Genomic DNA, 18504 nt, shown 5'->3' with positions numbered 1-18504 from the left:
GAGAAATGATGAATTTACTGTTAAGCATGTTAGTTTTATGTTTCCTATCCAATATCTAAAAGAGACTTCCACAAGGCATTTAGATATATACTTACAAATCTGGAACAAAAGGAAAAGTCCTAGACCACAAGTATAAAGTTAAGTCATTAAGTGCAATACATAGTACCTAAAAATGAGGGCAGTGAATTAGTCTCCCAGGAATAACAGAGTGAAATGAGAAACTTATTTTGTGAACAGGGCCCATTGTTATTTCTTTTCTGTATTTTTGTTGAATTCTTAAAAAGTAAAAGGTTAAAAATGCTATATTAAATGTTGATGTTTCATTTACATCACAATGATGACAGTCTGTTATTACTCAGCCGTATTATTTAAATGTGGATTGCTTGTTTAAATCTAAACATTAGTTTTTCTCTTTTTGTGTAGCTAACAGTGGACCTTCTAATGCAGTTGTTGCTAATACCTCATCTCGGAAAAAGAGTGTAAATGTAAATAGCACAACAGAAGTGCATGAACACAAAAAAAACACTGGGAAAAAGAAATGAAATCTTAGCAGAAACTGGAACTTCTTATACTTAGAAAAGTCACTTGTTGTATAGAAAAAGAAATGTCATAAGCCTTGACTGAAAGCTATCAAAGCAAGTAATTTATGTTTTTTCTTAAGCATCTCTGTATTTGTTTAAAAATGTTTTAAATTTATAGTTCTTTGTTTATATTTAGGTAAGGTATTTTTGTTATGAACTGGGAATGTTTAAAATAATGTTTATTAGCATTTTGTGAGTAGCAAAAATTGTCATAAATGTCTGTTGTTATTAATATGATGTTTACCATGTGCCTGTGGAAAAGAAAAAGAACATAAAAGCTCAGCTGGCCTGTACCAAAGTAAAAAGTCTGATGAGTGGCCTCTGTCGTTACTTGTGTTCTCACTGAATTACATGTTAGTGTAAAAAAAAAAAACTTGGGTTGAAATTTGACAGACAAGATTACATATTGGAACTTTTTGAAGAATATATTTCCAAAGAGATCGCATTGATCATTTACATTAGAAATTTTCTCTTAATTGTTAGTGACATATATGCTGACATATATAATGACTGGAGTATTAACACATGGGATATTTTTTTCAAGCTGTGCTTTGAATTTTTTATTATTATGTTATTTAAAATGTTACAATACATATACAATTGGGAGAATTTCATCTTTATGCACATAAGTTTTTATATTAATTTGTAGAAACTATTTTCTTTATTATGTCCTTACCATAAAAGATGCTTTGTTCATCAAGAAAATTTCTGTTTTATATACTGGCAGGAAAGGCAACTTTAGATTTTCTTTTCAAAATCTATAGCTGAGAAATTTATAAGTATTATGCTTATTTTGAAACTATTTTTAGAACTAAAGAACTCAGCTCAAGAATAGAAATTGTCAATGTTAAATTGAATTGTATTAAGTTAGTAGGTATTATGAACAGAGTCTCTTTTTTATCATTTTCATTCTTATGTTGGTTGTACCTGTGGATGTCACTGAGAAAGTTTAAAGATTGCACATTTGAAATAAATGCTCTTTACAAATAGTTAGATTTTAAAGGGAAAATGAGATCGTTGTGCTGTGATTTTACCTAGGATGTGAGAAAAAATTATTATCCTTGGTGCTTTTTTCCCTTGCTGCACAAATAATTGTGAACTATTTTAAGTGACTTAAACTGTAAACCAAACAGTACAACCTGCTAAGACAACTCTGCATTGCAAGTTATGTAACTAAGATTGCTAAAGCTTTAGATGAAAGCTAAAGATTTGTTGGATTCTCATTGTATGAATACAATAATTATAACCTTTCAGAAGAGATTGTTCTAACCTGAAAACATTATCTATGAACTGAATTTTAGAAAATAAGTACCAAATGCAAAAGTTGTGAATCTATTGAATAAGTTCATATACTCCACATGAATGTAAGTGTGTTATGGAGATTTGTTTTGTAAACAGTTGAATGTACCTAAGTTTTCTGTATGTGAAAATGTGGTTAATGTGCTTATTACGGGGATAAGTAAACTTTCATTTTTTAAATGGAATTGATTTAAAATATTTTCTTTCCCAAATCTGAGAATGCCTTAACTGGTAAATTATTTTTTATTTTTGTTCTTTATCTCTTTCTCTTTAGCTTTTAAGATAGGAAGAATGAGGAAAACTTTTTCTTTTTTAAAAATTGCATTTGTTTTGTTTTAATTTTATTTTGTTTTTTTAATATTTTTTTAGTTGTAGATAGACACAATACCTTTGGGTTTTATTTATTTATTTTTAAATAAATAAAGGATCAAACCCAGTGTCTCACAACGTGCTAGGTGATCACTCTACCACCAAGCCATAATCCCACCTTGTATTTGTATTTTTAGTTATACATGACAGTATAATCTATTTTGATATAGTTACACAAGCACAGAATATATCTTACTGTAATTAGGATCCCAGTCTTGTGAATGTATACGATGTTGAGATTTACCGTGATGTATTCATATATGTACATAGGAAAGTTATGTCAGATTCATTGCACTGTCATTCCTATTTCTGTCCCCTCTCCATTCCCTTCATTCCCCTTTGTCTAAACCACTAAACTTTCAATATTAAATAACACTAAGATATTAAATGAAATGTATATATACATATATATATATATATATATATATATTACATACATGTTTATATATAAATATATGTATATATAATGTATGTTTGCTTTTGCTTTTTTATCTTTAACTATTTTTCATTGGCAAGTAAGAAAACTCCAACTGGAACTGGATTAAACCATAAGAAGATTTATTATTATACATTTCTGAATATCCAAAGGTGGTGTTGGCTTCAGCCATAATGTCCTCATGGGCTTAGGTTGTCTGTCTCCCTCTTTACTCCAGCATAGAGTAAACTTAATTCCAGAGTTATTTACCCTTGTGTTCACAGGGTAGCTGTCAGTGCCAGTCAAGGCCTACATATTTCCTTGTTTGTAATCATTGCAACAAAAATTGAGGGCAATTCTCCCCGACCATAGACTATTAAATCATTCACTTTGATATGATTGGGACATCTTGGTCATTTTTCCACCCCTGAATGAAGAACATTCAAGGATAATTCCATGAACTTATTGACCCTGGAATTGGTGATTGGGTCAGTTCCCCCACAAAGCTTCAGCTCTCTTTAGTATTTTGAATCAGATAATTCATCTTGGGAGGCTGTTCTGTGCATTGGAAGGTGTTTACCAGCATCTCTACCAAACTATGAGGTGTTGAGGTGGTTCCTTTAGACAGTGAAGCCAAAATGAGAGTAATGATCAAGATTTTATTTATGTACCGTGATAATGTTAGCTAGAGACCAAAAAGGAAAGTAGTATCAGCTCCTCCTTCACATTCTCCCCCACCCAGTAAACTAGCATGGGACACAAGTCAATTAGATGATCATGCAGTGTAGGCAAGAAGAATTGAGTCATTGCTGGGGAGTGATGAACAAAGGTCCCTACCATTTTGTAGTCTTGTGGGGTGAGGTGGGAATGCTGGCAGTAGAAAAGAATTAGATCCCAATGGAGAAAAGGGTCTCAGTAAAGGACCCTGATAAGGAGACCTCAGAAAGAAGGTGCTTAGGCTGGGATCCAGGGAGGCGGGAGGTATTATCTAACCCAAGCAAAACCAGCTCAGGCAGTCCTGTGTCATTGACTGCTACTCTCCCAGACTGGCATGTGCTAGCTGTCCTCTAAAGCAAGCAGCTTTCCCCCATCAAAGACTAACAAGCAAAACCTTTGTGATTACCTATGGTTGCTCCTGAAAGATCACACAAGATTTTGGACAGGAGCTGTCTCTTCACCCTACCCTCTATCCTATAGGCCAGTTGCATCCCCCCAAATTGTGTCAGTCAAAAATGTTACCAAATGTCTCCTAGAGGGCAGAATTGCTCCTAGTTAAGAACCACTGCCCTAAAGTATATGATCCTGTGGAGGAAAGAAGGATATATAAACTAAAATCAGTGTTCTGATAGAAAGAGAGAAAGAGGAAAGATACTGGGTAAGTAAACCAGTGATCAGCACTATGAACTACAATTTAATATATTATCCATGTTTGCTGTAGTTTGCTTGTTCTACTTGTGGCTTTCTTCTTGACTATAACTTTGAATTATGTGTTTGATTTAGGTGTTTTCTGTTGACTCCCTCCTATAAGTAATGTATAATTGGTATATCTTCTACTTTTACTCTACTGCACACAGTTTATTGAATTATTCCCTTGCTATTTCTTGTGTTTGCCATTATACCTACAAATATTTTCATATTACATATGTTTTTATTATTGTTTGTTTTGCAGTACTGGGAGTCAAACCCAAGGCCTTGCACATGCTAGACAAGTACTCTACTACTGAGCTATACCCCCAGCCCTATGTTTATACTTTAAAATGTTGTATTTTCAGACATGAGTTATCAAGATGACAGAATTATTTCACCTTATCTCTCTGCCTTTTTAAAAATTTTGCCTGCTCACTCTATTTTTTTTTAACAATATAGCCTTATTTCTGGATGGCATTGTTTTTTTTCTTTTCCACTTCTTTTCTGAGTTCTATTAGTTAATGCTACATTTCCTCTTGTTTTACCATGGTTTTTCTGATCACCTGTGTCTATGAACTCTGTTTCCTTAAGTTCTTTCAGATCAAGTACGGCAGTATAATTTGGTCACATTTTTCACACACTTGGTGGATTAATTTTTTTAGTTGAGTGGTTTTATCTGCTATTATTTCTTCTGTTCCTTTTTACCTTTTGGGGGAGTGTTTTTGTATAAATGCTGTGCAAGTTTATCCTCATTTATTACTTTTAAATGAGATAAATTTCTTTCTTGCTCATCTGTTTGATGTGATTTCATATGGTAGGGTAGGGCAGCATTTGGGACTAATACAGTCTTCCCTGTGTTACAGTGAAGCTCCTTGTGACAGGATTGTAGTCTGAGAACCTTTTATTCTTTCCTCAGACAGCAAAGAATAGCAATTGCAATTACTCACCTTTGGAGTCTTTTTCCTTTTTTCTGCCTCCTCTGCAGACTAATTCTTACGAATGTGGCATGTCTGTGTAGGTATGTACCATATAACTGTGTTTTGGTCAACATCCTGCCAAATATATGATAGTGGTTCCATAAATTATAATAAAATTGAAGAATTCCTACTGCCTACTGATAGCACAAGGCATTACTCACATGTCTGATATTGCTGATACAAGCAAACCTACCGAGCTGTCAGTCATGTAAAAGTATGACACATATAATTATGCAGAGAATATAATGATAAAATATGTTAATGGTTTATATATTTACTATACTTTTTATTGTATTTTAGAGTGTACTCCTTATTTTTAAAAACATTTACTGCAAACAGTATGCCATGTTACATCATTGACTGCCTCAGATATCTTGTGTTTATTGTTTCTCATTTGCATCAGAAAATCACATGAAGTGATTGAATATACCACAGGTTTGTGAAATTACACTTTGTGATGTTCACACATTGAACATCACAAATGAATTCACCTATTTCATTTCTCAGTATATGTCCTGTCCTTAAGTGGTACAAGACTGTGTTTCCTCCTTTGACTTTGCCTCTCCTGCCACACTGTGGTACCAAATAGTGTCTAGGGAGTTCCACATTGTTGGCACTCATCACATTTCCGTTGTTTCAGAAGGAACTGATATCCCTCCCCACACCAAATCATGCTATCTATTTTAATCTAATTACTTAAAGATGTGGAGATATAAGCATCCTTTTCAGGTTATCTTCCTATTTGACCTTTCCTGCATTTGGCAGCTCTATCACATATATCATGATTAAGATCAAAATATCTTTTAGTTTTGTTGAAATTAGTGATATTATTTTAATTATTTTTGAGAAATAATTTCTTCATTTTCAAACTGGGCATCATTTCTTTTTTTGTGATAAGAAGGAAAAGGAGGAAGAAGAGGAAGAAAAGGCAAAGCCCAACCCCTGCTCGACTGCTCATCACAGTTATGTTCTTTAAGTGGAATTAATGGTAGTCCCCTCGCTACAGTATACTGTTGTCACTATCAGAATCTGGTAAACTATAAAGTGAAAAACAAATCCAAGGCTTTTTTCATTTGTCATGTTTTTATTGGTGCATTATAATTATACATATAGTAGAATTCATCGTTACCTATTTATACATGCACATATTATAACAATGTAGTTTGATCAATATTGTCCCCCAGTATCTACCCTTTCTCTTCCCTCCTCCCTCCCCCAGTCCCTTTACTCCACTGATCTCTTCTATTTTCAAGAGATTCCTCCCACCTTCCCCCCACATTTCTTCTCTCTAGCTTCCACATATTGAAGCATTATTTGTATTCTTTTGTGATAATAGAGTTGTATATAGTCCAAATGTCAGCTAGGCCTCTATTTTCATTGGCATTTCAGCGTTTTTACAGTCAAGGATGTTCTAGATAGCTCCCAATACTTTTATGGATGCTGTGTTGCCAAGGGAACAGCCTGCCTAGTAACAATCTGACAGATACCCCTCCCCCCAAAAAAAATTCAAGGTTATTCTAGCATCTTCCTTGTTTAGAAAATATATATTTAAATAAGATAATCTAGTCCTTCTCAAAGCAGGATTTTTTTAAAACAAAACAAAACACCATTTAACAAAATCAGACATGAGTTCTACTCACCATTTTATATTGTGTATAGTGTGAATGACCCCCTCGAGTAATCCTGTGGGATAATGCATGTACAGTTTAGAAAAACAACTGAAAGCACTTATAAAGATGTAACTAAATAAAAGCAGGTTATTTCTTTATCATTTTATGTATGGTGCTTCAGGAGTACTTGATATATATGGAACGATGATTTTTTAAAAAAATGTGCCGCCTCAAGGTGTTTTGCTGCTTTTAAAAAACCATAAATTTTCCTTAAGCTAGTCAAGCTCAGTGCTAAAAGTGGGTGGGTGGGTGGGTGGATTGGCATGACAAGAAAAATGAGAGAAGAGAAAGTGAAGGAAGGGTGAGACAAAAATAACAACATTGATTATCGATAAGCATCATTGCTGACATATGAGGAAAGAAATTGGAAACCAAATAATTAAAAAGACTCTCACTCTACACAGAAATGCTATTTTTTTTTCTATAATGCCCATGTCCAAAATTTATGACATAAAAGCCTCAAGTGTTGTCACTAACAAAATTTTGTATGATTGATTCTTCCTTGGGATCCACAAACGTTTTTGAAAGTCGCATTGTCATCCTTCCTTCTCAGTGGGATAGATGAAATAACACAAAGAAAGCATGAGCCACACAATATACTTGTATATATACGTGTGTGTATGTGTATACACACACACACACACACACAGCCAGCTTCACCTAGGAGCAATGAAATTACTTTTAAAAGGTGAAAATTAAAAGATTCAAAACTCAGGGAAAGCATAGAGGCATTTCCAAAGTCTTATAAGAAATGGTGAATATCTGGCTTGGAATCATGTGACTACAATCCTACTATTGTTTGTTACATAGGCTGGGCAAGAAAATAAAGCACTAAATAGACACTTTAATTCCACTTTTTTTGCAATGAAATGTATGCATGTAAAAATACACCTATTGAACTGCATGATTATGATGATATTCTCAATTTTCTCAAAGCTCTTCAGGAAAGAGCACTGTGGTCTGCTCCAATGGGTAAAATAAGAGACTGGGAAAAAGGAGACCTTGGTTTTAATCTCAGCTCTACTACTGTGTATCTGGGAGACCCTAGAATTCTCCATATTTTGGTGGCCCCAGTTTCCTTTACTATGAACCACAGGGTTTGCCTATATACATTTCTTTTCCTTCATGTCTTCCTCAGCATCCTATAGAAACTTTTCCATTCGTTCTATCGCTGTCTTCCTTTTTTTATCATAGTGATTTTTGAACTTAGGAAGAGAGCTTAACTAGAAGTTAATGATACCGATTCCCACTATCACTACCTCCTGTTTTCCAGATACTCTTTTGAGGAATTTATTTGGTTAATAAAGTTAATGAAATTATAAAAACATTTATAATGATAACCTTGAGAATTATAAACACGATACATTTATTTACATAAAACCTCATTACTACCCAGAATACATTTAGTAGTGGATATTGGTCGATATTATGAATGCAAACTGTTGTTCATATTAACATATAAAATAAAATTAGGGAAATGGTTGCTACAAGAAAAAAATAATGCACTAGAGTATGCATATTTAGAGGTAATGTAGTCCTCCTATAAACTATAAAAGTAGATGGCTGTAAGGGGAAATCTTTAGTGTATATAGAATGTGTTCTGCATTATAATAGCATCTTCATTCTTACTCTTGTCAAACTGGTTGGTAAATGGACATCAAATTAATCTGGAAAATGAGCATCTGATTCTGACTTATCTCTTAGAGTCTACGATGCTATGATTCCAAGGATGTTTGCTCCTTGTCACTTTCTGCCCTCTGTATTCTGACCCATGCCACAACCACAAATAAATGTGGACCTTGCTGTATGAAAAAGAATAGACCTGATATTTATCTTTAACATTTGGTTATAAATCAACTTGACATTATATTTGTGTGTGTGTGTGTGTGTGTGTGTATCCCTAGAAATCTACAGTGACCATAGAAAGCATATGATGACTTCATATTAGTGGGTTAGGACAGGAGGCTACTATACAAGTAGAAAAATGTGTTGCTAGGTATGGTGTGGAAGTTTGAGAGGTTCAAGAAAAATCACCTATTTGCAAGATCTAGGATCTGAATCATCAACATTGGTAGATCCTACCTTAAAAAAAAAAAAAAAAAGAAGTTGAGGAAACTTAGTGAACTCCCTTATGAACACAGAATTAACTCCTTTTAAAATAAAAGGCCCTTAAAAAAAAAAGATTTAACAGTTGTGGGAATTTTTTTTTTTTTTAATTTTTTCAGTTGTCAGTAGACCTTTATTTATTTATATGCAGTGCTGAGACTCAAACCCAGTGCCTCACACATGCTAGGCAAGCATTCTGCCACTGAGCCACAACCCCAGCAAAGGCCCGTTGATGGTACACTATACTAATCTGGCTTAAACTAAAACTAGTCAAATGCTTTTCTCAGGCCTTTTTTTACCAAATGTTCATTGAATGCAGGTTATAAGCCAGTTACTGTGCTGAACTTTGAGGATACAAATACGAAAACTCTTGATTCTATTTATCAAGGAATTTAGGGATAAATAAATTTATAGGGATCCAAATGCTCAAATGCAATCATAAAGTAGGGATCCAAATGCTCAAATGCAATCATAAAGTCCATGGCAAAATGACCTATAATTAACTCTGCAACCTCATTTAGAAATTCTGAATAAACTATTTTGGAAATATTTATAGCAGCTCAAAAGAAATTTAAAACAGTTTTCAGAAATACAAAAGCAATCAGTAGCTAAAATCAAGCTGGAAGTCTTTCTGTCCAAGATGTACAAGGTACCTCAACCCCTGGCATTTTAGGGACGATTTCAGGGTGGAGGGAGGTAAACAGGGGCTTAGGTTAGACTATATGCAAGGCAGTTTGTTGGAAGTTGGCACCATTCACCAGTCTCCCACTGGTTTAGCATCTGAGTAAGCCTGTAGATCCCCAATGAAATAAAATGCCAAAACATACCATGGAGCACTTTTACAGTCCAGGGTACTCAGAGACTTCCACAATAGAAAACCCCATTTACCATGAAAATATCACAGTCTTCACAATTATCACTTTAAAATTTTGCCGTTTCATTTTTAAAAGTAGTTATATTTTTATTAAAGTCTTGTATGCACATAATCTACAAGTTCAGGTATAATGAAAATGTATCAAAAAAGCTCCAGATTCAAAATTCTTCCTTTTAGCTCTTTTAAAATAGGCAATACATTATTATTGTTTAGAGTCGCCCTACTATGAGATAGAACCCCAGAACTTCTCCTGTCTTAATTGTTTTTTAGTACCAGTGATCAAGTTTTCACCAGATGAATGTTTTAGGAGATATGCTTACCTCTATTTGAGCCTCACACAATGTATACATATACTAAAACATAATGGAGTATCCCATAAATATGTATAATTTTTATGTATCAATTTTTTAAAAGCTTCAGTTCTGTCTTCTTTTTTCCTTGAGCTCCCCTATACCTTTTCCAAGTTCCATTTTTTAAAAGACAACTCTTTCCAAGTCTTGTGTCCCTTCTTCAGATATTCACCTCTGAATTTCTAGGTAATAAGCATGCACTATGGTTGAGTCATCACTTTTTATTTTATTTGTTGAATTCTTGTTATGGTAATCAAGAATTTAACTTTCTAAACTCTATTCCTCCTCCTCCTCCCATCCTCCAATATTGTATTTTTGTTCAATCATTAGCCAGTGCCCTACAGTATGGCTATGTAAATATTGTTTCTTGTTGAGCTAAGTAGTATATTCTGATCATTTTTTACACAGTATTCATTTTGCTTAGAATTGTTTCTTTTTGATTTTCATTCAGTGTAATATTCTAAATTCTTTAGTTTCATACAACATGTAGAACTCAGTTTAATATTGTTTTTGACATGATAGATAACCAATTAATTCATTTTTTTCTCCCTAAACATTTCCTTACTATTGCTTGTCATAAAGTCTTTAGAAAATGAACATGCAACACTGAAAGAAAAAAAAATGACAGGTACTCAGAATTTAATCCAGCCTCATCTTACTATTAAGAGTTGTGTGGTCCTACTCATCAGGAAGAATTTGAAATGAATGAAGGATTTATAAAATTAAGTTTTTAAAGCTAAGCAGAAGACATTTATACTTTTTAAAGGGGGCTGAAGAAACATAAAACCCAATAAATCAGCTAGCCAATTAGATACAGGTGGCAGACATGAAAACTTGTATGAGTAGACAGAAAAAATAAGTAAGATGTATTTTGGATGTAGGGGTTGCCAACTGAACAACATTCTCCTTTGAATTATAGAGTTTTACAGCAACTGTAAGCAGTGCTCAGTAAACCTCATCAATGTTGAAGGCAGCAGTCCAGCTCTTGCACAGGCCAGGGTCTCTGAACATAAAGAAACTTTGAACAACCTGAAAAGGTGGCCACAAAATGATGTGGAGTGGCAACTTCAAAATTCTGATAATAGGTATCATAGTTTATTTCATAATGGAAAAGAACTGTCTTTTAATCTTGAGAAGTTTCAGAATAATTTAAAGGACTAGTTAAGGGAATCAAACTAAGGTAACAGAGTTTTTTACATTAAGGAATCATTGCATTTTGTTTTGTGTAATTGTAATATTTAAGAATATTTGTACAGGACTGGGGCTGTAGGTCAGTGGCAGAATTCTTGCCTAGCATGTGTGAGGCACTGGGTTCTATCCTTAGCACCACATAAAAAAATAAATAAAATAAAGGTGTGCTATCCATCTATAACTACAAATTTATTTTAAATAAAAAGAATATTTGTCCAATTGTAGTTAACACATCAGGTTAGGCATCTGAAGGTTGGACGGGGTTTTATGCACCTAATTAGAGCTTAGCAATTGGTATTATAATAAAAATGAGATCTCTCACTAGCAGCCTTTTGTAATCCACATACAAATTATTATACTTTTCTGGAATCTTGCCAGCTATTTGAGAATGTTGTTATACACATGAATGGGAGGATGGTTTTCTTGACTTATTGTTCTACTTCTTTTAATAAAAAGCTGACTTCCAAAATGGCTCAGAATATATTCCTAGATTTTCTATTTCTGTTTTCAATTTGAAGAGCAGAATAATATGTGCCAAAATCAGTTTGGATTGAAACCTGCACAACTTTTGGATTTCTGCTTCATTTTTCTCAAAGATGAGCCATTATGAAGTTTCTTGAAGTATCTCACCTGTATCGAAAAGAAAAGTAAGCTGGGTAAAGTGGTGCACACCTGTAATCTCAGTGGCTCAGGCCCACCGTGAGTTCAAAGCCAGCCTCAGCAACTTAGCAAGGCTTTAAGCAACTCATTGAGACCCTGTCTCTAAATAAAATATGAAAAAGGGCTGGGGATGTAGCTTAGTGGTTAAGTGCCCCTGGATTTAATCCCCGGACCAAAAAAAAAAAAAAAAAAGGAAAGGGACATTTTCAAGAGAATCTCATAAAAAAACATAAGGGAAACTAGTAGGATAGAGGAAGGCAAGCAGAGGGAGGGAGGAAGTGAGGGATCGGGAAATGAAGTTGAGCAAAGTATGTTAGGTGAATGTACAAATATGCCCAATGGAACCCACAATTCTATGTAATTGTTATGTACCAATAAAAATAAAGTTTCTATCTATTAAAAAAAAAAGACAGGGACATTTTCATATATTTGACCAGAAATGTATAATTAAAATGCTACACCTTTTTGTTATTCACATGTTAAAGCAGCTGAAGGACTAGTGAAGTAGCTCAACTACTGCTCATTTGGGCAGACAGTATTTTTAGCTTCATCATAAATTATTTTACTGGGGGCTGGAGTTGTGGCTCAGTGGTAGAGCGCTTGCCTGGCATGTGTGAGGCCCTGGGTTTGATCTTCAGCACCTCATATGAATAAATAAATGAAATAAAAGATCCACTTACAACTAAAAAATATTTTAAATAAATAAATGAAATATTTTACTGAGTTCTACAAAGAGCCATGGGAGTTTAGTAAAGTTAGCATTGTTCTTACTTGACAGACACAGAAGTTGGTACCCAGAGAATTTGCAAAGGAGACCCAGTAGGTTAGTGACACAGATAGAAATGGGACTTGAACTGGCACCTGTAATCCCAGTGACTCAGGAGGCTGAAGTAGGAGGATCCAGAGTTCAAAGCCAGCCTCAGCAAAAGCAAGGCACTAAGAAACTTGGTAAGACCCTGTCTAAATAAAATACAAAATAGGGCTGGGGATGTGGCTCAGTGGTCAAGTGCCCTGAGTTCAATCCCCAGTACCAAAAGAAAGAAATCTAGCTCACTTAAAATTTTTATTAAATGCAGCCTACACTCAGCTTTGACTATAGTGTGATTATGGGAAGAGAACTGAAAGAGTGTAGAAGACCCATCTGCCTTGACCATATCCTCTACTGGTACATGGAAATTCACTCACCTTTAAGCTCAGTTACTTCATTGGAAAAACTTGGAATGACACCTACTCTTCCTGTCATGCCAGTATTGTGTCCCCGTCCTCACCTTCTTTCACAAGTGACTAGATAATATGTGGAAGAGTGCTTAGTAAATTGCAAAGCACACCATTCAAAGCAAAATGCAGTCTTCAGTACCACAGAACAGGTAAAAAGAGATCATTTTGATTCAAGGAAGAAAGTGAAAGTCCATTTTTGAAATCTCAGCCTTAGCTATTGTTCGGATTTCTTTGCTACAATGATACAACCTGACCCTTAGTAAAAATTTCTATTAAAGCAATTCAAGGATAACAGTATACAGTGGGTAACTGTCTTCCCTAATTGCAAAGCTGCATAATGTAGAGCAAAGGGAAATTTGAAGGCCTCAGGGATGAGTATAAAGGTTATAAGCTGTATTATCAAATCCAAGTTCACTACAACGTAGTAGTTTGCAAGTTGTTCTGAGATTTTCTGTCTCATTACTGGGTTTTCAAATTTTCTTTCCGATGAAAGGCATTTAAGTAAAATTAACAAACTGCAAGTGTGTGTGTGTGTGTGTGTGTTGTGTATGTACAATGAAGAACTAAATGTGTAGAGGAAAACTGAATAATTCAAAATTATTTCTGTCTTTTCTAAGTAGTTATTTATGGAAGATTCATAGAGCTAAGAATATAATCTAGTGCCCAACATGGAATACTGTTCTAAAAGACATAAGCAAGGACTGTGTATACACACACCTCAGTGGAGAGCCCTTGCCTAGCATGTGTGAGGCACTACCCTTGGGGTTCAATCCCTAGGACTGCAAAAATTAATAAAAGGCCTGACTAAAATGTGATTAAATCTAGGTTTTTTTCCTGTCTTGCTCTAGCAAAGAGGAGGGGAGCCAAATCTGCAAAATTATTAAACATCTGTGTGAAGGGTTGTATTTGAAGTTGCCTAAAGGTCTCCGCTTTCCTTGAACTGATGATGACCCTTATCCATTTCTACCCACTTTAATTTGGAAATTCCTTTACTAATAGTTCTGAGATAAGTTGAATTGATAAAAGTAGATGAATTAACAGCTATTATGAAGACAAACAACAATAAGTGTTAGCAAGGTTGTGGGGGAAAAGGTACACTCATACACTGCTGGTGGGACTGCAAATTGGTGCAGCCAATATGGAAAGCAGTATGGAGATTCCTTGGAAAATTGGAAATGGAACCACCATTTGACCCAAATATCCCTCTCCTTGGTCTATACTCAAAGGACTTAAAAACAGCATACTACAGGGACACAGCCACATCAATGTTTATAGCAGCACAATTTACAGTAGCTAAACTGGAACCAACCTAGATGCCCTTCAATAGATGAATGGATAAAAAAAAAATGTGGCATATATACACAGTGGAATATTACTCAGCAAAAAAGAGAATAAAAACATGGCATTTGCAGGTAAGTGGATGGAGTTAGAGAAGATAATGAAGAGAAGATAATGCTAAGTGAAGTTAGCCTATCTCAAAAAAACAAATTGCAGAATGTTTCTTTGATATAAGGAGTCTGATTCATAGTGGGATAGGGAGTGGATGCATGGGAGGAATAGATGAACTCTAGGGCAGAGGGGTTGGAGGGTAAGGGAAGGGATATGGGGTTATTAATGATGGTGGAATGTGATGCTCATTATTATCCAAAGTACATGTATGAAGACATGAATTGGTGTGAACATACTTTATATTCAAGACAGAGATATGAAAAATTGTGCCTTATATTTGTAATAAGAATTGTAATGCATTCCGCTGTCATATAAAAATAAATTAATAGAAAAGAGGGAGAAAGGGAAAGAAAATTGATTTGTCAGAAAATTACCATAAAATAATTATCCCTCTCTCTAGTTGCAAAGATAACTTCTTTTCAAATTTCTTTGAAGACCCTCTAGTTTATTATCGAGTGATTATGTTGAAAAATCTCTTAATCATAGAGAAAGCTTTCAAGCTTTCTCTTTATACCTTTATACTCATCAAAGCTCTCCGTAAAATACCACAGTGCCACGCTGCTGACCAAACAGGAAAGTAGGCTTAGTTTGTTCAGTTTTCTTATAAACAGTTGTTCGTGGTTCATTAAAGTGACTTGGGAAACAAATTTCCACGAAACATTTTTTTTTAAGAATTGAGAATAGTCTATTTTGCAGAACTGTTCTCAGCTTACAAGCACACCTGTAGAGTATCCTCTAAATATAGTCTGTGTATGGGGAGAAGTTGATTGAAGTATCAACAATTCCAAATTTATTAATTCCAAATTTCAGCAATTTTATGGAAGAAATGTCAAATTAGTGAAACATATATTCTTTTTTTCCCAAACACGAATTTTTGATAGTGAATTGCAGTACATATCTCAGATAAAAGATTAGAGATAGTTTTTACTTTAATGGCATTTACGTTGTACCAAGTCTTCTTGACTTAGAACTGAAAAACAAAACCATGCACTTATTTTCTTCTTTCAAGACCACTTTCTGACTTTAATCTTTGCTAAACTCTTATATGAAATATTGACTTTCCTTATAGGTGGCAATCTCTAACATTACTCCTATGAATAATCCTTATATAACAATACCACTGTGTTTAAAAGTGTTAGCCATTGCAGTAACCATCTCAGGTTTTTCCCTAGCAATAGAGATCAACCTATTAGCTTTAAATCTCAAAAATTAAATTTTATTCCCATACCTCTAAATTCTCAGTCTTAGCCCTTCTGCTATCAAGCACAATGGTGCTTAGGAATTTTTCTCCTGATCAACTTCCATCTATTAATAGACAACAATAATGTTACCCAAATTCTTATTACATATTTACGTGCTATTACTACTTTATTCACATTATTTGTGCCTCAACAAACTGATATTTTTAAAATCTTGCATATTCTACTTTCACTTGGCTTAATAATAGTTACTATTGGTATTAATCAACCACAAAGCATTTCTCCACATTTGTATTCACATGTTTTTAAAGCAACATTATTCATGTGTTCAGAATCAATTATTCATTTCCTAAACATTTTTAGATAGCACCTAAGCCTTTTTTAATGGTCCTCTGGGGGTTTGCAGCAATTACTAGACACAATAATTTCAATGATCAATTATATCTGGGAATTGGACTAGATTAAACAAAGTTAAAAAGGCTTCATTAATAGAGAAGTTTTCACAGCATTTAAAACTAATAAATATATGATTATTCTGAAGAGTAATTTAATTGACAGAATTCCCTCCAAACTTATTTGACCATGAAATTCTTTTCTCATAAAGGCATCTCTTGAGAAAGAAAGATAATTTACAATTTGAGATTAGCATAAACATAAGGAAAACCTTTAAAACCCTTTTTGAAGGACTCTGGATTGAACACAGCAGTTCCAGACTGGTGTCTGCTACTTATTAGCTATATCCCTGGACATGTCACAAACACCTTTCTGAGACTCAATTTCCTCAGCTATAAAATGAGAAGAATACTTTCTTCAACCACATTGTGAGGATTTTAAAAAAAGAAAAACAGCTCTGTGAAAGTGCCCTGTAAATTTCAAGGTATTTTAATTATAAAGATATAAACCATTATGAAGATAATGAATACAGAATTAAAAGCTGGTCCCACTTAGAATGTTTGCCTACTTCATTTTTCTAAAATGTGCTGACTTTAGATTAATCTGTTGTAATCATGTTTCCTAATGCAGTTAAGGAGAGTTGTTCTCTTTTAAACTATTCAGGTAGTGAAGTATTAACTTTAGGAGAAATAACTATGAAGTTATTAACCATAAAGGAAATGTTTCCAAGAGGCTCATTATTTCACAGCATCATATGAATTCTTGCATATTGCTTGTTGAACTAAAGATGATTAAGTTTCATGATGCTTGATGAAATACCAGACTATCGTTTTTCTCACCTGGATTAGCAATGAAACACTAAGAAATTAGGAAGAAAAATTGTGTGTGTAAATAACAAAATGATTCAGAGTTTCAGGTTCCTCTAGCATCAGTTACATGGCTAATAAAGATATGAAAAGTCCTGTAAAATCACAAGGAACAGGATGTAGGAGAGTGATTAATCTAATTTGTGCTTCTGTAACAGAATACCTGAAACTGGGTGATTTATAAAAACAGAAATCTATTCTCTCACAGTTCTGGAGGCTGACAAATCCAAGGCAGAGCAGCATCAGGATAGGGCCTTGTTACTCTTCCATTTGGCACTGTGAATGCTTCATCCCCCTGAGGGGAAGAACGTTGCGTCCTTATGTGGCAGAAGAGCAAGGGACTACATTTCCATAGGTCCTCATTATGATGGTATTAGTCCATTTGTGAGGACAGAGCCCCTGTGATTTAATACCTGCCCTTAGGCCTCACTGTCCAGCACGGTTCTTTTGGTGATTAAGTTTCCAACACATCGGTTTGGGAGGGAACAAAAATATTTACACCCGAAAATGTAACAGAGTTGAAAAAAAAAAAAAAAATGGTCCCAAGACATTTAACATTACTGTAGTAGAGTGAGTTGGTTAAGGATTATCCCTTAATTTTTTTTTTTTTTTGATGGGGGGTTACTGGGGATTGAACTCTGAGACACTCAACCACTGAGCCACATCCCCAGCCCTATTTAGACACAGAGTCTCACTGAGTTGCTTAGTACATCACCATTGCTGAGGCTACCTTTGAACTCCCGTTCCTCCTGCCTCAGTCTCCTGAGTGGCTAGGATTACATGCATGTGCCCTTAAAATTTTGAAATATAGTTGTTATTAGCTGAACTCTATCCCCCAAAATTTCTATATTGAAATCCTAGTCCCCAGAACCTCAGACTGTGAATACAATTAGAGATAGGACCTTTAAAGAGATAAGGTAACATGAGGTCATATGGGTGGGCTTTTATCCATATGACTGATTTCCTAATCAAAGAAGATTAGGATACAAACCAAGAGGTGACCCTCTGAGGACATGGTAAGAAGGAGGCCATCTTCAAGGCAAAGAGAGAGGCCTCAAAATAAACCAGCCCTGTCAATTCCTCAATATTGAGCTCTTACCCTCCAGGACTGTGCCAAAATAATTTTTTTGTCCTTTAAGTCATCTGTTCTGGTATTTTGTTAAGGCAGTTCTAGAAAAATACATTAATATTTAATTTGGTGTTTTTAAAGTTTTCTTTCCCTGAAACTGCATACCAGAACTGCATATCAGAACTCAAGCATTATTAAGTATTCAAGACAAAGGAAAATAAATATAAATAACTCTCCTCTCTTTTTGTACATGATTAATATTGTATTTGAATCTATTATCTTCCATTCCATTGTAACCTAAGAAAAATTTCTGTGGCTTACTCAAATGTGAATTTCTGAATCTGAAAGTCTTGAATTCTCCTACATTAGATAAACAGTAAAATAAAATCATTCAAGGTAAGATTTGGAGCT

General features: G+C 34.4%; 1 protein-coding gene across 12 annotated transcripts in view; it reads left to right on the top strand.

Annotated features, from left to right (window-relative positions):
• Positions 1-2065, top strand: part of Ppip5k2 (diphosphoinositol pentakisphosphate kinase 2) — an 88698-nt gene extending 86633 nt beyond the window's left edge. For all 12 annotated transcript variants that reach the window (XM_076856964.2, XM_076856961.2, XM_076856957.2 and 9 more), the window contains one exon: positions 424-2065. In XM_076856964.2, the coding sequence (XP_076713079.1) occupies positions 424-542 (119 nt within the window). In that variant the 3' untranslated portion in view covers positions 543-2065. The remainder of the gene's footprint in view (positions 1-423) is intronic.
• The last annotated feature ends 16439 nt before the right edge of the window (positions 2066-18504 follow it).

This window comes from Callospermophilus lateralis, chromosome 5 (assembly GCF_048772815.1).
Source record: "Callospermophilus lateralis isolate mCalLat2 chromosome 5, mCalLat2.hap1, whole genome shotgun sequence".
Classification (NCBI taxonomy): Eukaryota; Metazoa; Chordata; class Mammalia; order Rodentia; family Sciuridae; genus Callospermophilus; species Callospermophilus lateralis.
This window is presented reverse-complemented; position numbering and strand designations above follow the sequence as displayed.